At 37.8% G+C, this 24,553-nt stretch overlaps 2 protein-coding genes across 2 annotated transcripts in view; both read left to right on the top strand.

The window, feature by feature from the left end:
• Positions 1 to 20,347, top strand: part of fam50a (family with sequence similarity 50 member A) — a gene marked incomplete in the record, with an annotated part of 22,115 nt that extends 1,768 nt beyond the window's left edge. Inside the window, 10 exon segments of the mRNA XM_024293634.2 lie at positions 1,509 to 1,636; positions 1,791 to 1,867; positions 6,161 to 6,227; positions 6,422 to 6,483; positions 6,616 to 6,692; positions 6,861 to 6,915; positions 9,259 to 9,307; positions 9,515 to 9,585; positions 13,632 to 13,742; positions 20,196 to 20,347. Coding sequence (XP_024149402.1) covers positions 1,509 to 1,636; positions 1,791 to 1,867; positions 6,161 to 6,227; positions 6,422 to 6,483; positions 6,616 to 6,692; positions 6,861 to 6,915; positions 9,259 to 9,307; positions 9,515 to 9,585; positions 13,632 to 13,742; positions 20,196 to 20,204 — 706 coding nt within the window.
• Positions 20,348 to 20,427: 80 nt separating this feature from the next.
• si:ch211-207e14.4 (interleukin-17 receptor D) overlaps positions 20,428 to 24,553 on the top strand; it is a 16,567-nt gene continuing 12,441 nt past the window's right edge. Inside the window, exon 1 of the mRNA XM_024293633.2 lies at positions 20,428 to 20,780. Coding sequence (XP_024149401.1) covers positions 20,661 to 20,780 — 120 coding nt within the window. The 5' untranslated portion in view covers positions 20,428 to 20,660. The remainder of the gene's footprint in view (positions 20,781 to 24,553) is intronic.

The following is a 24,553-nucleotide window of genomic DNA, read 5'->3' as shown; positions in this document are numbered from 1 at the left end:
ATGTAGTTTATGATAACAGTTTTTTGCATCTTTCAGAACATTTTTGCAGAATTTTTTGATTTCAGGCATGGTGGAGGTTTTCTAAAGCATTTAAAAAGAAAGAAAAATTTAAGGCCAATCTGTTACCAGACCTCTAAAAACGTACATTTCTAATTTTCTTTACACCCATTGATGATCCAGTTTCTGCAAAACCAAAGTTTTCTTGACCTCATTGAAGACATTTTCCTTCAGGATGTTCTGCTAAAGAGCAGAATTCATTGACTCACCATGGCACTACCACCTCCATGTTTGACTGTTGCTCTGATGTTGTTTCTTATAAAGTCTGTTTAGATATAATGGGATGCTTAACCTCTAGAAAGTGTCTGGTCAAAAGTTTCAAGGATAATCCAGATGTTTCTTTGTGCTGTTGTTTCTTTTGTTTTTCTTTCTGACTGTTGGATTGTTAACTCTGACCTGATCTGAGTCTGGTGGGGTCTTATTGTTGTTCCAGCTTTTATCTCTCTGTGGTTCTCCGGATCCCCAAGCCTACAGAAATGCTGGCTGACGCCTGTCAGAAATTGTGATTTTGATGTTTTTAAATTTACTCAGAAAAACTACAGATTATTTCTGTTTTAAGTCTTCAGGGCAGATTCTAATCATTCGCTTTAGAACTGATTTCAAGTTCCAAATTAAAATTTTAGGAATCTTTTTGTTGCATAACAGGATTTAAATGTTAAATTTAGAATAGACTTTAAGATTTTAATTGTAGTTTTTAGAGCCTTGCACGGACACTGCTGTACATTCATTGAGGTCCACAGATAAGAAAAAAAAAAGGAATCTGTTCCGCGTTCCAAAAACTCGTTTTAGGCAGTCACTCCCCAACTCCCCTCCTTCTGTCTTGGCACCAGATTAAATGTTAAATATTTTGAAACTCAAGACATTTTTATTTAAAAGAGCTTTTATCTGACATTCCTTGTCTTTTATTTGTGATTTACCTCTCATGTTAGAGCATTTTTATATGTTGTTTACCTAAAGGAACTTTGTGAGTTGCACTATATCAAAAAAGATTTACTAACTTATTACTTTCTTCCTCCGGGAGCTTTGCTTCGTTCTTTAACATTTGGGTTTTGATGTTTTAGTGTTAAGATGTTGGAATACTTCCTGGCTGAAGCTGTGCTGTTGTGCACAAACTCAACAAGAACGTTGAAGTTTTGTGGGTTAAATCGTCCAAAAATGTCTACAGATTTGTTGTTATTAATTGTGGTAAAAAGATGCACTTTTTCATCTGATTTGGTTCTCAGCTCAGTCACACGAGGTTTGTTGGAGAGGAAACATGTTTTGGTTTGTTTGAGGCTTCTGGAGTTTGGCTGGGAGGCTGTATACGAAGGCGATGAAAGCCTGAACCCTCGGAGGTTTTTCATCACCAGCTGCCATCACGAAGACAGACTTTTGTCTGTCGGAGCTCCAGTTTAAACTCTTCCGCTTGCCTTTCCCCGATTGATGCCTGAATGTTTCTGTTTCTTTCACAGTAAACTGGAGAAGCAGAAGGAGAGGAAGAGAAAGGAGGAACAGAAGAGGAAGATAGCCAGTTTATCGTTTAATCCTGAAGATGAAGAAGAGGACAGTGAGGAGGAGGATGCAGAAGACGAGCAAGATGGTGAGACTGGTAAACAGTCGAACAGACAAATACACTTCCTTTCAGTTAAAAGCGTTTTTAATCATACTTTTAGCTCCTAAAAACATTTCAAACAGTGAATCCTAATTTAAAAAAAATGTTTACTGCTCAAACAAATCAACTGATGTTTTTGTAGAAGGTCCATCGAAGAAGAAAAAGTTGGGGAAAAATCCAGACGTGGACACGAGTTTCCTGCCCGATCGGGACAGAGAGGTGAGCTGACTGAAAGCTGCTTTGGGGAAATTTCAGAACAAGGCAATCCATTTTTTTAAGAACTCTCACAATGGTGATGTCAATGACAGCGAAAGTAGCATCTGAGCCCCAGGAGGCAAAATAATAACAATAATTCTATATAATAATAATGCATTTTATTTGAAAGCGTCTTTCAAAACAATCAAGGACGATTTACTAAATAAAATAAATATAAAAACACAATAACATCACTTTAAAAAATAGATTATAATCCAGAATTAGGATTAGAATCTGTTAATTCGGATGAAACAGGCAATGAACAGAAGTGGGGCGGGAAGAAACGGGTCAGAAACCTGACTGAAGGGAGAGTTGGCTGGAGCAACATGAGGAACAACGTGATGATATTGCTTTACTACTCTCCCGTACGCTGGTCAGAGCATACAGGGTAAACCAGAGGTGAGAAAAACCTAAGGAAGGGACTGCACATGGTCAGAGACAGAATCAGGTATGCAGGGTCAGTATCAGGAAGAGTCGGGATCAGGTAGAGTCAGGATCAGGAAGTGTCAGGATCAGGCAGAGTCAGGATCAGGAAGAGTCAGAATCAGGCAGAGTCAGGATCAGGAAGAGTCAGGATCAGGAAGAGTCAGGATCAGGAAGAGTCAGGATCAAGAAGAGTCAGAATCAGGCAGAGTCAGGATCAGGAAGAGTCAGGATCAGGCAGAGTCAGGATCAGGAAGAGTCAGGATCAGGAAGAGTCAGGATCAGGCAGAGTCAGGATCAGGAAGAATAAGGATCAGGAAGAGTCAGGATCAGGCAGAGTCAGGATCAGGCAGAGTCAGGATCAGGAAGAGCCAGGATCAGGAAGAATCAGGATCAGGAAGAGTCAGGATCAGGCATAGTCAGGATCAGGAAGAGTCAGGATCAGGAAGGCAGACCTGAGGTCTGACATGCAGTTTGTCAGAGTTCGGTTTAGGAGGGAGCAAAACCAACAAATGAGAAAGAAAAAAATGTCATAAAATTTACCAAAACTTCAAAAAAAGAATTATTAATCTTTCATACCTTCAAACTGTTTTTTTTAATCAAGTCTGTATTTTTTCTTACATGTTCAAAGAAAACCTTTTAAACCAGTCGTAATCATAAAGCATCTTAGAATGTAAAAGTGAAAGTACCTGCGTTAAATTATTAAAGAAAACTTTAAACCATTTCATTAGCAGACACTAAAATGATATTCTGACCTCAAAGAAACACACAAAAATGTGTGCTCCACTTTTTGAAAACAATGCCCAACTGTTGTGGGTGTGAAGACAGAAGAAAGTCTTCAACCACTCCACCAGGCGCACTCTGGGTTTTTGTTCATGTTCCTGCATTTCTACAGGGTTCCGCCTGGAAACCATGAGCTCTAAAAATATACAAAATGATCCGATTCAGACCAAAAACCACATCTGACCTTCAGGTTGTGCAGGAATCTTCAGAGGGCCCTTCAGCTGGCCTTCCTCGTCTACTCTCAGCCATCAGTCTAACTGAGCAGCTGCTTTCCCACGAGCCACTGCTGTGCTCTTTTCTCACCTTCACCAATAAACACCAGATCCCTCTTGTGACAAACTACATCCTGAAGGGAAGCTGATCCAGCACAAGCATGAAGGAGCTCCTGTTCCTCCATTAACCTCTGAGGAGATGGAAGAACGTCAGACGTTCATTCACTGACCTCGACTTACATTCAGCTTTTACTCATCCTTCTTGTTTTTAACTTAATCTACAACTAGATTTCTCTAACCAGCTGCAGAACGACTCACCTTTAACCAGAAAAGATGATTCCAGGACAATCCGTCCAAGTTCAGGCCAACAGAAAAGAAGGAAAATAAAAAAGCAAGAAACCAAAAACAGAAAATTCCAATGTGTTTATTCTGGAAACTTAAGAAACAAAAGTCTTCTGAAGTGCCAGTGAAGATCCCCATCCATCCATGTGACGTTTTCTGTTCTTGAAGCGTTTCTGCACAGTTGGCTTCATGAAACAAGAGAAGACATTGAGTCCAGACGTCCAGACGCCACGACTCAACTTAAAGACATAAATGATATGTCAGAGGTAACCTGCAGCGTCAAAAACCCTCACAAACAAACCAGAGTTTGTCTGTTCAGAATTCAAAGCAGCTGTGAGTGAGTATCCTTTACTCCAGAGAGAAACAACTTTTTTTATATTTTAAACCTTGAATTTGCCTCAAACTTAAAACTTTTTCCTACATTTCGTCCAGGATTCCAAGCTGTTGTTAAAGCTGGAGTTGTTTGTTTATTTATGTATAACTGAATAAAAAAAACATCACAAACAGAAGTAGGACAGTAAATGATGACTAAATGCAAAGTTTGAGAAAGGCTTTGTGTGAAGTTGGACAAATTATCGAGTCCAAACCTCTTTAAAGTCCAAACTTAAATTAATACAAACAGTATTTTACAGAATTACAATAAATAAACACATAAACGGAAAACAATCAATTCTGGTTCTGAACAGGAGTTTTTTTCCCCGTTCTCATTTCCGTTTACATCCAAACATGATGGTATTTATAGATTGCAGATTATTCACTTCACTGCACTACACAACCTGACTTCAGAATCTCTCAAAATTGTATCTAGTGTATTTTTAAGCACAACACAATTCGGATGCTTTCAATGTATATAAAAAATTATCTAGAAGTCAGGAAAAAATTGTAAAACATAAGAGAGTGCTGGTTACCATAGACTCTGATTGTACTCGTAAATAATAATAGCACTTACATAACCGTTAAACATGAAGCACATGTGTAATTGAACTGAACAAATGGATATTAGATTTTTCAAGGTGATCTGATATTTTGATATTAGATTATCTGCATTTTCCAAAAGGATTTTTTTGCATATTTGATTAAATGAGATTGTTCTTTTTCATCTAAAAAATACTATAGAAAAAAAAACTTAGCGGAAAAAGAAAGATTGTAGGCAGATGCTCGTTTAAAAGCCGATCCTAGAAGTATAAACAAAAAACACCAAGAGCCTGTCATTTATTTACAGGCTACAATAAATCTACAATAAACACTCAAAATCGAAACATGCAAACCATTTCTTTGATCATGAAACGCGTGACGAGCCGGTCCTGATTTTTGCAGTCGTCATGGTAACAGGCTTACGCCTCCTTGTTTCAATCATTTCTGCACTTCCTGACTTATTTTCCTTTTTCCAGAAACTTGCTTCTGTCTTCAGTATTTTTTCAAAAACCAATTCCCGAATGTATCCAGACCGGATTGGGCCTTAAACTCAATAAGCTCCATGCAAAAGCTTCAAGTGAAACATTTTAACACAAAAACATTTTTTACAAAACAGAAGAACTCCAACTCATTGGAGTTCACTTTTTTTTTTTAATGGAAGTACTTGCATGAATCAGGTGTTCACAACTTCTCTGAAATGAACATCTGAGTGGATGAGCTTGTTTGAGCATTTCTGTGACTGTTTAAAAGACTAGATTTGTTTGTGAAAATCATCTCTCCATGCAAACGCACAGTGTGTGAGAACCACCTGTTCTTCCGTCTGTTCTTCTGTTCCTGGACTTATCACATCCATTTGCAAAGAAAGGTTCCAGCTACAACTTTTCTTGTGTTAAACGCTGCCTGACTGCTTTAAGTGCTCAAGCTAATTGAGCAAATGCGGTTGATTTTCAAAATAAAAGAATTCTGGGACTCAAAAACAAAAACCAAAACAAGTATAATTTATTAGTTCTTCTGCGGCCCGGTGGCGATTGATCCACAGACCAGAATCGGTCCGCGGCCTGGTGGTTGGGGACCACTGCTGTAGAGGTCAGCCTTGGACGAAAAAGGACAGCTGAACATAGGCTTAACAGAAAACACAAGAAATGGGTGGAGGGACAACATCCTCACACCTCCTTCTGCATCCATAACATCTTGAAGTCTCTTGTGGTTGTTGTGGATGAGGTTCTTTATTTTCTTTAATGGTAATGCAGTCCATTCTTCTTGGTAGAAAACCTCAAGTTCTTTAAATTCTTGGGCTGACTTGCTTGAACTGAGATCCTCCCAGAGTGGCTCAATATTACTGAGGTCAGGAGACTGAGACCACCACTCCATACTTTCACCTTATTTCGTTGGTACTATTCCGTTGGCCTTGTGTTTTGGATCGTTGACATGTTGAAATAAGTGTGTCCCATGCACAGCCTCTGACAGTTTTCCTCCAGTATCTTCTGATAACGTGCTGCATTCATTCTTCTTCCTGTGCCTTTGCCGCTCACACCCAAACCATGTTTTGCTGTGACTCTGCTGATGGTGTTTGTGTTTTCAGGAGGAGGAGAACCGGCTCAGAGAGGAGCTGAGGCAGGAATGGGAGCTGAAGCAGGAAAAGATTAAGAGTGAGTCCCAAGACTCCACTTAGGTTTTAACGTCTCTTTGCTTTTAGATTGATCACAAGCAGATGTAAAACCCACAAATGATAAAGTGTGGGATGTTGTATCTTGGGAGCATTCTCTGGTGGCTCCTTATGGATTAAAGGAACGCATGCTGGCACCAGTGGTGTGAACACACAAACTGTTGTTTCCCTTTGCAGATGAGGAGATTGAAATCACGTTCAGTTACTGGGACGGGTCTGGACACCGGAAAACCGTTAAGGTGAAGTAATCCACACGTAATGTGCAGGAGCGGTAAAAAATTAAAAATGGAGGACACATTTATTCCCCTCCTGGAATGAAGAAGTGTTTCCACTTTAAGTTTTTATTGTAACCATGTTTTTTTTTCTTTCAGATGAAGAAGGGTAACACCATCCAGAACTTTCTGCAGAAGGCCCTGGAGGTCCTGAGGAAAGACTTTAGTGAACTAAGGTGGGTTTTGGTCCTCATCCAGTCCTCTTTCAGGAAGATCATGGTGTTCTCAGATCTGACCATCAGGACCAAATCCAGTACCAGCCCTACTCAGAGAAGCTTTACTTTGCAAAAACCCTAAAGTACGCTGGCGGCACAATCTGATTCCTATCTGTCATTGTTCCACAGATCTGCTGGAGTCGAGCAGCTGATGTACATCAAAGAAGATCTGATTATCCCACATGTGAGTGACAGTCCCAGAAAACAACACTTTCTTTGCTTTCGGTGAAGCCACGCTTCCTCGTGTGCTTTCACCAAATTAAAACCGTCTTTATGTGTTTACTCATTCTGGTGGTTAAAGCTCTCAGCATGAAGACCACAGGCTCTGTTTTGTGCTTTGGTAAAGTTCATAAATAAACAACCATCAAAAACCCTTCAAGTTATAAAAAAAAATGAAAAAAAAACCCAAATTGCTGCATAAATCCCAATTCTAAACAAAAACTTGCTAAGATCAACTGAGGCCTTGTAAATGTTGATATGGCAACTGAAAAATGTTTGGGTAAATAGATTTTTCTCATGAACGTCTGGATTTAGTTAACTTTGTAGTATTTACCTTTAAAGAGGTTCTGTGAGAGAAATTGATTTGACTTTTGTGAATTTTCCTACAAAAGGTCAGCCTTTGATTTTAAATCGAGTATTATTTTAATAGACCCTTTTCACGGTGGAGCCAGACAAAATGGCGACAGGGCAAAAATGTGAAAAGTGACTTCCAGTGTTCAGGTTCAGGAAGGCTTAACTGACAGCTGAACACTGTTTAACACAATTTTACGTAAATAATAAAAGGTCATCTTACCAATTTCAACAGAAAAAATTACAATATTTATTTAATGAAAGTCTTGGATCATTCACAGATCTAAATATAAATTAGAATAATCCTTCAATATTTGAGGTTCTGTTGAAAATATCAACCTTTCATTTGATCAAATATTATATTCTAATGGGTTATATTTTACCTGATTTTATTCACACGTGTTTCAAGTGTGATTAAGCACAAAAAAAGATGGAAATTCATGTTGGCAACACGTAAAAGAAGCAGCCAAGATGCAGATTGCTGCATGTTGACCGTGTGTGTTTTAACTGCACTCAAGGCTACATTCAGTTTTTGCCATGAGGGGTATTTGTTGTTTTTTGGGGTGTTTTAAGGGGTAATTGTAAAAATAAGAATGTTTTTAGTAGGAATATTTTTTTTGACTGTTTCAAATTATTTTTATCCTTGTTTACCTTTATGATCCTGCAGGGATCAGACACCGTTATGAGCAACAGCAAAGAGGAGCTACGTCAGAAAAAAACAGTTATCAGTTTTTCTTTATTGTCAGACACGTTGAAATTGTCTGTCTTTAGCTCTGTTTTTAGTGATATTGTGAACAAAGAAATGTAATCAACTTTAGCTGGACAGAAAAGATCTTCTGCAGATCTAAGTCTCATCCCCGTTGTGGAAAGCTAGCGTTAGCATTAGCATAAATTAGAAGAAGAAAATCTGAATGACCTTCATAATCAAAGAAGCACCATTCATTGAAGTACCTGTAACCTTTGTCTAACTAGGACTAGGTTGTCAGAGAGAAATAATCCAAGTTTTATTTAATATTATTAATACGATTTTGGGGAAGCAGCTGTGGAGCATTCTGCAGGAATACTAACATTTGATCTAAGAGGAGGAAACAAATACAATCAGGTCGAACATTTAGAAAATAAATATTGTACAAATTTAGGTTGCAATTGGTAAGGTTACCTTTCATTATTTATGTAAAATTGCTTTAAAAGCGTTCAGCTGTCAGCTTTGCTGTTCTAAACCAAAGACTTAATATATAACCGGAAGTCACTCTGCACACTCGCTGTTATGTGACGTCAAAGAAGCAAAATAACAACGTTGACGTTTTGAAGACCAAGTTCGGGGTTTGATCTTGTTTGAATCAGTAAAAATTCTGGCTTTTGCTTGAAGTAATAGATCCAAACATTCAGTCATGGTTAAACTAAATGAGAGCCAAACCAGTCAATCAGTCAAACCAAAGCAGCTGCCTAATATTGTCAGGATCCAGTCCTGCTGGTTTCTGATGTAGTCCTGCTGAGGATCACCGGACGCAGGAGTGTCCTGTCAGCGAGGAGCAGCAGTGGTTGATGAAAACAAAGTAGGACATCCTGCTTTAAATTTCAAACTTTAGTCACAAAGGCCCTTAAAGCTTTGTCTGCTAACAGAACCTGAACCAAAGGAAATCTTTGGAGAGAAGGTCATTAACCCAAAGGTTTCATTAGAGATCTTTCTCTTTGAGTCATCAATACTTAGAGAAAGTGTCCAAAACCTCTCAACAAACCAATCCAAACATTTGACCTCTGCAGACCAACATGGGGTCAAATGCGATCTTCTCTCAATGAAAACAAATGTAGAACTTTTTAAAAACATTTCCTCTAGAGTTTTTGTTGGTCTTCTCTCACTGTTCATTACAGTCTTTCATTGACATGAAAGGCCGATCATTTCTGTCAAGATCAGCTTCCTTCTTGTTAATAAATGACTGTTCCGTTTTTCCTTTAGCACCACAGCTTTTACGACTTCATTGTCACCAAAGCCAGAGGGAAGTCTGGTAAGTGTGATCATCTCCTGTCAGCACATCTCCTCTTGAGTTTGTGTGGAGTGTACAGCACGTGTCTGTTTACAACACTCTGCATCACACCAAACATGTCCAGCTGTGACTGTTTTTCTGAAGAAGCTGGATGGTGACATTTCCCCTGTGAAGCTCTTGCAGTTCAGTTTCTTCATGATTTAGTCTGAAGTGTCTCCTCGCCTTCAGGGCCGCTGTTCAGCTTCGACGTCCATGACGACATTCGGCTGGTGAACGACGCCACAGTGGAGAAAGATGAGGTAAGAGTTTTTACGTTTAGAAAGAACTCGGCACACAAAAATGGACTCTTCAAAATAAAACTCCAGTCGCATCATGATGACTGGTTTCAGTGAAGGTTTTAGACTGGTTTTCAATTTTGTGAAAAGATGTCGCCATAGACGCCATACAGGTTTACTTGTGGGGTCACCAGAGTTTTTAGATTAAACCAGTCAACCAGAAGTTTTCAAGCTTTGATAGCAGACCGCTCCCCTTAAGTCTTACTGGCCTACACGTACTATATAAACAAACCAATGGTTTTCTGACACTTTTAGCATCCTAGCTCTCCCTTTGGCGCCAAACAGTTTTCATTGACCCTCTGTCATTCTATACAACCTTAGTGGTAAATGACCCTACTTTTGCAGTGGACACAGTCACATTATAGCATCAAACCAAACAAAATGAAGTGTAAAGTAGTGAATACCTGTTTGAGCTGGAGTTCATTAAAGACAGGACACAAGTGGAAGAAATGAAAGTTTTTTTGCTGATCACCGCTAGCTCAGTGAAGAAATTGGGTGTTGGTGTTAGACTGGGGCGATGCTGGCAGGGCAGACTCTTCCTGGAGGGGGCGGTTCACATCATGCTGACGTCAGCACGACAGGACCCGCTCGTTTACATGAGTGTGGGAGGGGCTGCTGCTGAGAGCGCAGGTTTTTAGAGGATTACTCTTAAATGTGTAAAAATATTGTTTGGGGTTCCTTATTGTGAGGAATGAACAGTATAATGCACTTCAAACCTCAAAAAGTAGAATTTTCATGGTAGGGCCCCTTTAAGAAAGAATAAGAGTGAAATATTGTCACAGGTACTGTCTTGGAATATATTGGGATACAAATTGTATCGCAAAACATTTATCATAGAGGTGTAAGAAAGTGCTGATTCAATAAAATATTGTGATTCTTCATTTGGCCATACTTTAATTGATTTAAAATGCTTCCAAGGTGATGTTTAATAAATTATAAGCAAACATGTACTTCACTCTTACTTTTGTTTTGCCATTAAACCCCTTGACTGCGAGCTGGCAGCACAGCATACTGAGCCTCTTTGAGCGGCTTTGCCAAGACTACAAAAACAAAACAAGATCTCACGAGAACCATCCTGAACCCAATGTGAACTCTGAGCCTCGCAGTTGTTGTAACATATCGAAATCGCCAGACTCTTGCCAGAACACTCCCATAGTTGTCAGAGAGCAGTGGTTCGTTGGTCTGAGTCAACATTTCTAAAGCAGCAACTCTAACCAATCAGGAGTGAGTTTGTTGGAAGTCCAGACACCCCCCCCCCCACCACCAATCTGAATGCAGACTACACGAAATCTATCGGTCAAACATTTCAAATGTTGGACGTTGGGGGCTGTAGGCCCCACCTACTTTAATTGTGTCATCGGATTGGTCAGTTTTTAGATTAAATAACTGTTTATTTCCCAATAGAAGTCTGTGGGATTTTGGCTTTTGGAGCCAGCAGGTACTTCCTGTTTGGACTACAAAGGGGGAGGAGCAACTCTGTCCACTATTCATATTCAGACTCACTAAAAGCATCCCTAAAATGATCTCATCAATGCTTTTAGCTACACACTTAAGACCAATGTCGGTGTGACATTTAAATGTGCAATAGTATCTGTATAACCAGGAAAACACCCTATTATTATAGGTAATAAAACTTTAAAACTTTATTTTGTGGTTGTAATTTTCTCGATGTGCCAGCGAGAGATGGAAGATTGCCTTCAGCGCCGCCATGTGCTGAAGGTTCCCACCAAACAGCCTCTAAAAGAACAGGCTGCAGTTCGGTTAACGAGGTGTTAGGGCTCTCAGCTTTGCCGTAAAAACCAAAACCCTTCCAACAGCTCAGGTATAAAAACACAACAATAAAGGCTAAAGTTCATAAAAGCCTCTCAGGTCCTGCTGTTCAGCTGAGATCTCCTGCCAGGAATCCCCTCAGGAGGAGCTCGCACGGTGTGTTGGACCAGAACTCAACAGTTTGAAGTCCAAACACCTGAAAAAAAACTTTAGCAGTTCCTGAGTGCCAAAACCTGGAATGGATTCAGCAGGTTGATGGACCGCATTGGTTATCACTAAACTCCTTTCTTGTTTTGCTTTGTGTTGAATTAATTTGGGAAATTCTGAGATGTAACTTAGTGCTACATCCTCTCAATAAATAGAAAATAAATGTTTAAACATCTGAAATTGGTTGACAGGTTTGATAATGCCCTGCTTCTTTGAGACTGGTGTCACACAAGTACAGAAACAGACCAAGTTTGTGGGTTAAATATTTCAGTTGGGCTGCGGCTCAGCTGTAAATTCAATTGAAATATTTTAAACTGTTTCCAAGGATTGTGTAATTGTATAGGTCCTTCTGTGTTTTAATCATTCCCAGGCACCTGTCCGCTCCAGTTTCCTGCTGAGTTGTTCTGTCCAGCTTTTTATAGTTCGGCTAAACAAAATAGATTTCAAGAAACAAAAAGAAAAACCTTTAAATGTTGTCAGACGCGCTGCTGATTGTTGCCTTGCATTTTTGCTTTCACCACAAAATATTTTTGAAATAAGAACAATGTGGCTGCTCGAACCAGTTTTCACACAATCCAGTTAACTCTTAACTGTACTGTGAAGACAAAAACAGATCAGCGTTAAATTTGATTCTCTAATTTAAGGTTCATAATGAAGTTTGATTAAATATAACAATGTTTTTAAACTTCATTTAGTCTCACAGATCAAGAAAAGTCAATACACATGTCGTCCTATTTATTTCTTTTTTCAGTTTAGTTGATTGAACAACACTTCGAAATCCAGGTCCTCTCCTGGCTCCTTTAGTCTATACCACCCTTCTAAAAAAACTGTCTTTATAACAACAAATCAATTATCACTTTTTAATTGTTTTTTTCATCTGGTGCAGATCAAAAATGTTTAGCAAAATAGGTAAAGAAAAGAATGCTCCGTTCCTCACAATCTAGAATTAGCTTCAGCACTACAGACATATTACGTAGATGTGTCAACATCAAATGACAAGTATGTTCAAGTTGGGTCACATTTACTGACTCTTTCTAGGAAAAATATACACCCACTTTATGAGGTACACCTTGCTAGTACTGGGTTGGATTTATTTTCCCTTCAGAACTACTTTTATCCTTTGTAGCAAAGATTCAACAAGGTACTGGAATCATTCCTCAGAAAGTTTGGTCCTGATTGACATGACAGCATCACACAGCCGCTGCAGATTTGTCGGCTGAACAGCCATGATGCCGATCTCTCGGTCCACCACATCCCAAAGGCTCTATTGGGTTCTGGTGACTGTGGAGTCCAGTGAAATCATTGTGATGTTCTAGAAACCATTCTGAGACGATTCCAGGTTAATGACATGGAGCCTTATCCTGTTGAAAGTAGTATCAGAAGATGGTACACTGTGGTCATGAAGGGATGGTTATTTTCTGCAACAATACTCAGGTAGGCTGTGGCGTTGGTACTATGGGGCCCAAAGTTTTATTTTTATTTATTTATTGACCTTTATGTAACCAGGAAGTCCTATTGAGATTAAGAAATCTCTTTTACAAGGGAGTCCTGGACTAGAGGTGAATGTGTGCCAATAAATATATCTCCCACACCATGACACCACCACCAGCCTGAATCGTTGGTACAACGTAGGATTTATCCATGCTTTCATGTTGCTGAAGCCAATTTCTGATCCTACCATCCGAAAGTCGCTGCACAAATAGAGGCTCATCAGACCAGACGACGTTTTTCCATCTTCTATTGTCCAGTTTCGGTGATCATGTGTGAACTGTTGCCTCAGTTTCTTGAATCCCCTTTATCCCCCATTCTGATGCTCAGTTTGAACTGCAGCAGATTGTGTTGACCATGACTACATGCCTAAATGCATTTAGTTGCTGCCCTGTGATTGGCTGATAAGAAATTTGCGTTAATGAGCAGTTGGACAGGTGTGCTTTTAAGTGGCCAGTGAGTGTAGATTAGGAATCTTTAGGTTGTTCTGCCTGTTTATGTTCTAAAACGTGGGTTTAGGACTAACTGACCTCTTTTGAATCCAGTCTCACGCAGGGAAAGTGGTGCTGAGGAGCTGGTATGAGAAGAACAAGCACATCTTTCCCGCCAGCCGCTGGGAGCCGTACGATCCGGAGAAAAAATGGGACAAATACACGGTAAGAACATGTTTCTGCTTCATTCAGTAAATGTAAAACGTGTCGTATGCTGCATGTGTATGAGAGCGCCATCACAGATGATCAGAGGGGGGTCTGCATGGGAAAACAACACAACATTTATGGCTTTAGTTTATTGTAGGACAGCTGGAATGTTGAACTGGAGGCTCCTCTGTCTATTTTTTACTTTTAAATGTTTTTGCGCTTAAAAAAAAAAAAAAAGAAGCAGATTCATATTTTAAATTAACCCTTGAAATAAATAGATATTTTTTATCATTTAATTTATTAAAATAATAAAATATTGAAACTATTTTATTGTGATCTCAGAACTTAAAGATTTTGATTCATTTTTTGTGCAATTAATTAATTGTGTCTTGTAATCCAAATATTTTTTTTATTTTTAATTTGCAAATACTTTTAACCTAATAATAAGTACCTGTTACCATGACATGCAACGTATTCTGTATTAAATAGTCCACTATTTGGTGAAGAACGATATGAACCTAAAAATATAACAGGATTGAAGTTTTAATAATTTATATGTTGTTTACTTTTTTCGTGATTGCCCATGATATGAGGGGATAGTGTCCTTTCAGGTGTGCATTATCAGACATAATGGACATAACAGGCTTTTTTTTAAGGTTTTTAGGCTATTTTTGTGTTTAGCTAATTTTTCAGCTACATGCTAGCTTTTTTATCTAACTTCGGCTTGTTTTAGTTTTTAAGCTATTTTGGAATTTAGCTAATATTTTAGCTGCTTTTGCTAATTTGGGCTTTTTTGTTTTTTAGGCTATTTTGTGTTCAGCTACATGCTAGCTGTTTTGGCTAACTTAAGCTTTTTTTATGTTTTTTTTTCAGGCGATTTTGGAGTTTAGCTAATACTTCAGATACATGCTAGCTGTTTTGGCTAACCTAGGCTTTTTTTAGGCTAATTTGGCCTTTAACTAATATTTTAGCTGGCTATCAGCATCTTCAGCTATTGTCACCAGCATCTTTTGCAACCAGATTTAGCTTACATGCTATCTATGATAATGCTAATGTGAATATATTTAGTTTTTAGTTAGTTTAAAGCTAATTATGGTTAAGATGTGTGTTTTACATCCACTTTGTGTATGACGGGATTAGTTGACTAATCGTAAAAAATAATCGGTGATTAGTCGACTTTTAAAATAATCGTTTGTGGCAGCTCAACTAAGCATTATCTCTCAGGTCTCCACCAACAAATGATTTCCTCTTTGTACTCTGGAGAACTCTGCGGCTGATGCAGTTTGTTGATGATTGATGGAAAACTATGTACCTTAAGTTCAAGCTTTCACAGATCACTGTCAGAGACTCTACACGCCTTGGCCACTCCTTGTTTGAACTGTCGCCTTCAGGCAAACGGTGCAGATGAAACTAAACCGGAACAAATTCCCTGCTTTTACTTAACTGTAGTCACTATTCTGCACAAAAGTAATGCACAAAAGCTCCCATCACAGCTGGAACTGTGGCGTATCTGATCTCAGTAATACTTGTGTTAGTGTGTGAAAGGTCAAGTTCTAAGCTTATTCATTTATACATGTTTTCAATTTATTCATTCCTACGATAGAATACTAGGGCCAGTTTACAAGCAAACAGTATTTTTAAAATTATGACTTTTAAGTCATAAATGTACAAGGAAAAAAGTTCCACCTGTTAAATTACGAGAATGAAGTCAAATATTTATGACTTTAATTTTTTTTTCTCATAAATTTACATGTTTTAAAGTTGTAGATTTATAGCTTTAGAACACGTAGAAAAAAAGTAATACATTTATGAGAAAAAAGATGAAAGAGGTGGAGCACTTTGTGAAGCCTTATTTCAGCATAGATTTAAAAGACCAATAAACTCTGAACCTTTGGTGACTCAAAATCATAATATTACTAGTGTAGCTGCTTTCTGGGGTTCCCTGTCGATAATACTGAGTTTCATATGTCAAATAAGGAGCTCAGAGACAGATGTTTGGAAGACCACCACTTTATTTTGTTTTTTCCCTTCACACACTGAGAGTCCATTTGTCACCTTAAAGTCATGGAACTGTCATGCGCACAAGAGACAGCAAAGGAGAATGAAAAGTGTTACATACCGTATGTCCCCTCCTCCGAATGATGGGTCTCGTTTCAACACAAAGCAACAAAGAGGAATGAAAATAGTCCGGTACATTAAAACTTTGAAAAGAAAATGCTGAAAACTGTTCGTATTCAGACCAAAGCATCACACAGACTTGGAGGAGATTGTATCTATCGAAGAATAAGACAGGATTGGAAGTGGACATCTGCAGAGAATCCGATGGCTTCATCAACGGGAACTGCAGAGATCCTGGAAGCAACCGTGAATCAAACTAAGAAGCTTCCGAATATCTGTAAGGTTATCAATAAATATCAGATTATCTGTTCAAATCCAAAACAACTTGACCAAATTGAGTTTAGGGGGTCTGCCGCTGCACGTGACGTTTCTGGACTGTGGAAATCTTGTGAATTTGCGATGTTAAATCTCTTAATTCTTTTTCTAGTCCTCATCGTACATTCCCACAAAACAATTACAAAAAAAACAATAAAACGCACAAACTTTTTTTTTCTTTTAATGAAAAGGGAACAGAAAGAAGAAAATGTAATATTTCTGCCCCTTAACACATTTTTTCGGACAAGTCGCTCTGGAGTACAAGTCACAGCAGCCAAAAACTGCACATTAAATAAATAAGTGCAACTTCATGGAAGTTCACACCAAACATGATCTGTGTCACATTTGCGTCTCCTGCTTCTTTTTTGACGCAGGTTGAATTCGATGCTCAATGATTCTCCAAAAACTTGTACATAATGTAGACGTTTCTGTCGCGTGTTGGAGAATCTGCCGTCTTGTTTTTAGCCTCATCACTACATGGAAGCATTGACTGTATATCTCATTTATCAATGCACAGAAGACAAATGACGTTGAGAGTTCAGGTTGAATTATTTTAAAAAACCTTTAAAAGCATCAGTAAACACGTCTTCATGAGATCATTCAGTCTTTTTTTTATGGTGATCTTTACCTTTTACTGCAGGAGCTGCGTCTGAATGACGGCGCTCTCAGCAGTACTTCTGTGTCTCAGTAACCCAGTTCGATGATTTGCTGTCCCGCATTATTCTCAGGAAGAAAAAATAAAACCAAAGAATAATAAAGTCTCAATGCAAACAAGAAAAATATCAAAAAGTTCAGGAGAACTATCAGCTTCTGCTCCATGTTTGTTTTGAACAGCACTTCTTCTTCTGTGTTTCTGTCAATATCAAATATTGATACTCACATCTACAGTGTGCTCTAGTGGTCGTTAGTGGGAAACAACTGCTAATGGGCAACCAATTGGTATTGGAAAAATATCAAGTATGTGAGCCTTTTAAAAAATATTATATAAGTCACACCTCAGGCTAAACTATACAAAAAACCGTGACTTATGTCGCAAAAAATATGGGAAATAATAAATAATTTTTTACTCTTTTTTTACTGTTTTACTATGTCTGTTTTTAAAGACTGAATGAGAGAAATTAATAACTGAGGTTAAAGGTCACATCAGCGTGTTTATTCAGGTGGAGTTGTATTCAAAGTCGGCCATGTGTCAATAAAATGTATAATTGTAATAAAACATCTGGTTTAGGTTAAGTAAATGAATGTAAGGCAGATTAAAACAGTCAGCTGCAGACACAACCTGACACAACCTTAAAATATTATCATTTTATTTATAATCTAATTCTGAAGGAAGTTTTATTTTGGAAAACTATTGGGTTCTTCCCACCAAGAATTTAAATCCCCAAGGTAGCAGCATTTACAAAAAACAGATTTGAATAATTTATTTTTGCAGAGAAGACCCAGAGAGAAAACAGAGGAAGAGCCTATGACTTCAAAAGAAGAGGAAGCTGCATGTGACAGACAAAAACCAGGAATCTCTACTTTAAATAGAGATTCATTGTGAAAGCTGTTCCCACAGACCATTAATGCGTATTATTCAGTAACCAGCTGTCTAATGCTACTAATGAAGTTGTTCCAACATTGAAATCATGTTTATCATTATATTTAGAATATACAAATTTTAGAGACATTTTCATTTTTTTATTTATTTTTTTTAATCTGTCACACCTTTAAAGTCTGGGGAGGCTGAAGTTGGCGTCTTATTTTGTTGCTTCCACTTTGGGTTATGGGAAACTCTAAATCACATTTTAATGATTCCTACACAAAATCTGGTGAACAAATAAAGTTTAAATGAGCTGCAGATATTTTACAGATAATGAAGTTGAACTTTACCCTCAAAAGTTAGGAGAAACTGGAAGAAAAGAAAAAAAAAAACCTGACTCCCACTTCAGCCTCATGCAGACCAGTCTGTGGAAATGTTGTGTGACGTTAAACTGGTTTGTGGTCTGAATAAGGTTGGAGATCTGAAGACTTATTGACTGTGGGAAGTGATGAAGATGCAGACATAATTGAATCAGTGTTGCACTAAACTCACTAAACTGTATTTTTATCACATAAATAGGTTTTTCTCTCCAGAATCGAATGTTTTTTTATTTTATTCTTGGAACCGTCTGGATGTTTGTTGCTGTTGGAAACAAAGTTGCTTTTTTCAAAGGCTTCATGGTGTTTGGGGGCCAACAACGGCCCCAGAAAATCGCTTGCTGGGAATACAAACTCCCCAGCCAATCTGGTTCGTATTTTTACAAAAATGCGACCTGACGGCTGCATGTGTGACCGAGACAAGCGACTCCAAATGCAGCTTTCTTTCCCCGAGTGGAGCTGCCAGATTCTCAGAGCTCCTGTCACGATGTTCGTAGATGAGAGATGAAGTTTGGTTTTGAGAATGAAAAATGTCTGAGCAGAGCGGAGCGCCCTGATGTGCACGTGTCAGAGGTCTGTTTTGATTCTGACTCCAGAGCATGGAAAGGCCTCTTCCAGCTGCCCCGACCTCTTTTAACTTCACTCATTTTTCTACTTAAACACCCAAAACTAAAGTTTGAGGCTTTATTCCTGCTGAATTCCTAGCAACCTTCGGCCTTCAGGGAAATAATAAAAACTTTAAGTGAAAATCCAAAACATGAGACTGTATTTGACATTCTTCGAACAGACAACAATTAAACAAAATACTTTTATTGGTTTAAAACACTAGAGTTTAATCTGGTTTAAAATACAGAATATATATATATTTGACAAAAACAATAAGTAAATGTTATTGTTTCAAACTGTACAGCCTCATGGAAAAATAGAAAAAGCTGTTTTTGTTTAATTTACAAATAAAAGAAACATTTGTGGAACGTAATATATATACAGTATACATATATATAACTCACATTAGGTTTTCTTTTGTTATATATTTTTAAAATAAATTCCTGTTTATAAATTAAAGGTTCCACATGCAACTTTTCTTGTGTCAGACTGCTTTTGACGCTCAAGCTAATCAAGAGAATCAGGTTGATTTTCAAAATAAAAGATTTCCGTCTCATAAAAAAAAGAAATGTGTATAATTTATTCGTTCTTCCACGGCCCGGTGACAAGGTATCCATGGACCGGCACCGGTCCACGGCCCAGTGGTTGGGGACCAATTATTTACAACACTGAGAAAATGCCCTCAAAACAAGTAAAAATTAATATAGAATACACGATAAAAGAAGAAAATATCTGTTAGTTGAAACTGTCTTTTGGGGATTTTCTTCAATACATTGTGATTTTCTACTCTTTTAACACAAATTAAATCTTGGAATTAGCTATAAAGATATAGCTTTTTTGCTCTGGTATATGGATGTTGTGTCTTTAAAATTAGATTTTTTTGCTAAACAAAACATTTTTATTTGTACACTTTTCCCTCAGATACATCCCTATTTTAATCATTGCTACAGTACAACTATCCTTATTTCTAGACCCTAATCACAGAATGTAGATGCATTTAGATACATTTTTCCTCAAATTAATTGAGTCTAATAAAACAGTTTCTCTAAATTACTAAAATCTGTTTCTTCAAACAAAACTGCTCACCTCCAAAAAAAACATCAGCTAGATAATAGTTTTTTAAAGTAAAAATATACATTTTTTAGTTTAAGATTTTGCTTAAAATGTCTGTCTTAAGTTTTTACATCTTACAGAAACACCACAAATATGTTCGTTTTGTTCATCAACTTTAATAAAAATTGAGATTAGAAACTAGACAAAAATACTTATTTTGTTTTTAGATTTAGCATTTTTGCAGTGAAAATAAAAATGTATATATATATATTTTTTTGCTTGTTTTACCCCAAAAATAGCAAAGTCTAAAAAGTGAAAATGTAGCTTTAATTGTAAAGTTTGTCCAAATGTTTCAATGTGTTGAGGTTATAGTTTTACTCATAAAAAGCTCAACATCTTTTTTAGGTTTGAATTAAAGATCAAAGAAGTGGGTTTCATGTTTGTATTCAAGCAATGTTTTTCTGTTTTGCTCTCTTCCAGATCCGGTGATCCTCCTCTGTGTTCCAGGAACCCCTGATGCCAATATTAGTTGATATTTTCTCAGAACTTGTAATCATTTCATTCTTGTTGAGTTTCTGTAAACAGCTGCTTGCTCTTTGTGTTTAATAAACTGTGACGGTGACTCACAGCCATCGTGTTTCCTAAAAGTTCTTATTTTCATCACTTTGACCGACCTGTTTACTGGCTGTGGATGTCAACATGTCTCTTCTTGTTTCTTCTGCTTGTGATCTCTGAACTGCATAGTTCAGCTTCTCCTCCGTGAACTCGATCCGAGAGGGCAAAAACTACGTGTATTTTTTTCTGCTGAGGCTGGCTGCGCCTCCACCTGGAGACGCTCCTCCTCTCCTCCACTTTCTCCCTCCTTCAGGTCGTTCTGGAAGCATTTCAGCCCTCAGCGAGCGGAGGTTCACACGGTTTGCTTGATGTCCCGCTGGCCATAGCGTCATGGTGGGGGCAGCTGTGGCGCTCTGGTTCCTGCTGGCCGCTCTCTGCCCACCTCTCCGGGCTGGAGGTTCTGCTGCAGTCGTCGCTCCGCAGGACTGCAGCCTGGACTGCATCCGGCAGGTAAAGATGTCCTTCCAGCGCCACACAGAACTCACAGCTGTTCAGTTAATGTGCGATATATGTTCAGGTCACTCTTTACAGTCTGTGTTCTTTGAGTGAATGAAAGCAAAAGTTCTTGTGTGCGGTCAAAGACTGTGTTTCATTCATGAACTATCAGTAACATTCGTGCCCCCTCCAGGGTCGGGTTCTGGGGTGTTCTGTTTCCCGCCTCACAAATGACGGTTCTCCCAGCAGAACTTGTTGGCTTGTAGGAGAAGCAACCAGAGCTGCCGTGTCTCTGGTTTGAAGTTTATCAGATCTCATCGCCTGGCGGTAAATTTCCAGCTCGTTGTTGATGCCTGAGGCACATGCAGCTTCTCCTCCGTCATTGTCTCCACCTAAGAGGGCTTTAAACAAGCAGAACAAGAACAAGCTCAGGACTGCAAGAGCTCCAAACTGGAGAGTTTCGAATTCCTTCTGACAACGCCGCTTTCAGCAAGAAATAGGGTTCAAACCCAGAGAAATCTTACTCCAACATAAAAGGATAAATTCGTTTAATAATTTAGAAGAGACCATTTTTAACAGAAACACAAAGCAGGAATCACCGACAAGAAGCAGAAACATTCCATTTACGTGACGACTACGAGAGCAAAATTGTCATTTAGTTTTAAAGTTTTCACAAGACAAAAAGAGGTAGCCTAAAAACAGGAAAAGATCATTCATCTTAAGAAGAAAATCACCAGAAAGTTTTAAAATGATCTGTCCATTTTTACTTAACAAAATAAAACATCAAAATCTAGAAACAGAGTTCCACACAAACATTCAAAAAGGAAAAGTAAGCTAAGATCCAATTGTTTGATAGAATTACTCAAAATTAATTAAATCTTATACAACCCAACAATAAGAGTTTTTTTCTAGTTCTTTGTATTTTTTTACTTTTTTATGTATCTAATTATGGTTTATTTTGATAACAGCAGCAAAAAACTAGTTTAATAAGTGGAAATTATTCATTTTGAAACAAAATGTTGAACAAAATGAGAAATGAATCCTTATCAAACTAAAACTAGCACTTATACTGAGAATCTAATTTTTTCATTCCAAAGATGATGACTGAATGTCAGTCTGAAATTTTCAATAACAGCCTTAAAATTGTGCCAAAAAAATTCTTATTACGTTCAGAAAAGGAATAAAGTTTCAGCACCAGAAAATATAAATAAAATGGCATGGAGTTTTTCTACATTTTTTCTGCCATTTAACTAAAACTGACAGTTCTAATAGAAAAATAGTTAAGTGGCATGTTGAAACCTTCCGGGTGTCAGACTCCTTTTATTATATAAATCTTGTCTTATCTGCTTCTTAACTTCCTGGATCACGTGTGTTTAGGACACCGACCCTCCAGCAAAGACACTTGAAGTGGCTTATGTAAGTGATTCTGTTCAATAAAATGCATTCAAATGTCTCAAACATTAATAAAAAAATCAAGCTTTGAGTTTTTTAGTCTTAAATCAAGTTTTTCTTTTGTAAAGATTTTCTTTTTTTCTAGATTTTAGCTCTTAATGAGACAAAAAAGCCAAACTTTTGAGAAAAGCTTGGAAAGTTGTGGAGCAAAGAGGAGTTAAAACAACTTTATACCTCTAGAATGTCTAGAAACAAGGTTTGAAGTCGTATCAAGGACCAACAGTTTGCAGTGCAGCTCAACTCGCCGACCAAACGAGACTTTTATCTTCTGCTTTCTGTTAGCCATGATCTGTCTATGAGGAGATGGATGTGTTTGTAATTAGTTTTTTGATTTAAAAAAGTACACTTCGCTCCCAGCAAAGTTTTAATAGATACTAAATCCAGTGACAAAGTGAACAAGTTTGTAAAGCCATGTTAAATGCTTATTTCTGCTATAAAAATGGCACCCTTTACACTTGTGTAGCAACCCACCTGGAGGTGAACGGCCCCTGCTTCAAGTTACTTTTGATTTTCAAACGTGTTTCAATCCAGAAGTTTCCCGTTGGGAATCTAAAGTGAGTGTTCAGGCTGACCGAGTGGTCCAACTCAACCACAGACGGATAAAGTCCAGGTTCTCTCAGCTCCTCTTCCTCCTTCCTTCCTCACCAACTGATTTAATTCACTTTTAAAGTTAAAATGAAACGCCAAATTATGACCCATTGACAAGGAAAAGATTCTACTTTTGCAGAAAATTAAAAGCCTTAAATGTTGTGTCTTAAATGAACAAAAAAAGAAATGTCAGAAAATATACAAATGAGCTAGTTTGAACTTAAAAATCCCATTGACTTGTTTTCTCTTTGTTCCAGTCTGTCGTGTTTGTCTCAAAGCTGTCAGTATTCAAATTTTACGCCATTTAAACAACTTGAGTTTTAATTCACAACTTCTGTTTAGATTCTAAACAACTTGATTCTTGTTTGTCCACTAAGTTCAGCTTATCAAAACTGAAACTTTCTGATTAAAACGTATCCATTAAAAACTAAAAGAAAATGTTTTTCTTTTGCCTCCATAAATGAAAACAAAATAAGGTAATGGAATTAATGAGTTAATATTTCATTTAAGTCTATATTTCCATTGACCTTTTTTAAAGGCCCTCTGTTGTTCTGATTTAGCTTTGTAAAGCCTCCTGGTGTTGATGCACATTCTTTCCATTTTATGATCCTTTTTTATTTTGTTTGTTTTTTTAAAACATTCTGAACGTTAATGTCACTGAACTCTCCAAACTCTTCTTTCAATTATCTTCTGTGTCTTTGATAGCGTCCTGGATGGTTCCTCGTTGTGTTTCTGGTCTTATTTTGATCACCCACTCGCTGTGGTCGGCAGTAGTTCATTTGCTACTTATCTGTTTTTTTTATTTTCAGCTCAAGGTGTTTCCCCTTGGTATCTTTTAGCTACTTCATTTTGTAACAAATTTAGACAAAGGATTTTAAAGCCCCACCCCAATAAAAAATGTGTTTTAAACATGTTCTTGTGGCATTTTTCTGATTGAGGACATTTATAAAGAAAATTGCATTTTCAGTACTAATTTATTAAAATTGTTGGGAATCAGGAGCAGCAAAAAAATATAGTTTGAAAAAAAAGAGCAAATTTCGGACGTAGAAAATTTGCTTGAGGGCCACAAGAACGTGTAATAAGTGGATGATGGGAAGTGAGGACAGGCTTACTCTATTCCAGGAGCCTGCAACCTGCAGCTCCAGATCCACATGTTCTCCTTTATCTCTCCATGGTGGCTCCTTGATCAAACATAAAATAAGTCATGGAGACTGCTGACCCAGACATGATGACCATCAGAGTCAGCAGCTCCTGATAATGTCTGCATAACCAAAACTACCTAAAGAAAACAAATAAACAAAGCCTGCAAACTAAGACTACCAAGATCCAACCCCAAATGAAAATAACAAAACCCAGCAGTCTAAGACTGTTGAGGACAAAGAAGATAAAAGAGAATGAAACAAACCAGCTCATCAGGTTGCTACTCTGCCCCCTCCCTGCCTTGATTTGACCCCCTCTGTCTTAAATATCCAGCAGGTGCCAATTAGGGCCCATTGGCCACACCTGCCAGGTGAGCAGAAGGACTCGATAGAAAAAGGTCCAGCAGTAGCAGCAGANNNAACTCTACCTCCAGAATGAACAGATTTTATATGGAAAGCAAAACTTTGGTAAAAAGTTTGATCTTTTATGAGTTAAAAGCACATATTGTTTTGTGCTGAATAACATTGGTTAATAGTTACCCAGAGCTGCACTGAGATGATCTTGTTTGGCAAAGAGAATATATATATTTATATATATAATACATATAT

This window comes from Oryzias melastigma, linkage group LG7 (genome assembly GCF_002922805.2).
Source record: "Oryzias melastigma strain HK-1 linkage group LG7, ASM292280v2, whole genome shotgun sequence".
Taxonomy (NCBI): Eukaryota; Metazoa; Chordata; class Actinopteri; order Beloniformes; family Adrianichthyidae; genus Oryzias; species Oryzias melastigma.
This window is presented reverse-complemented; position numbering and strand designations above follow the sequence as displayed.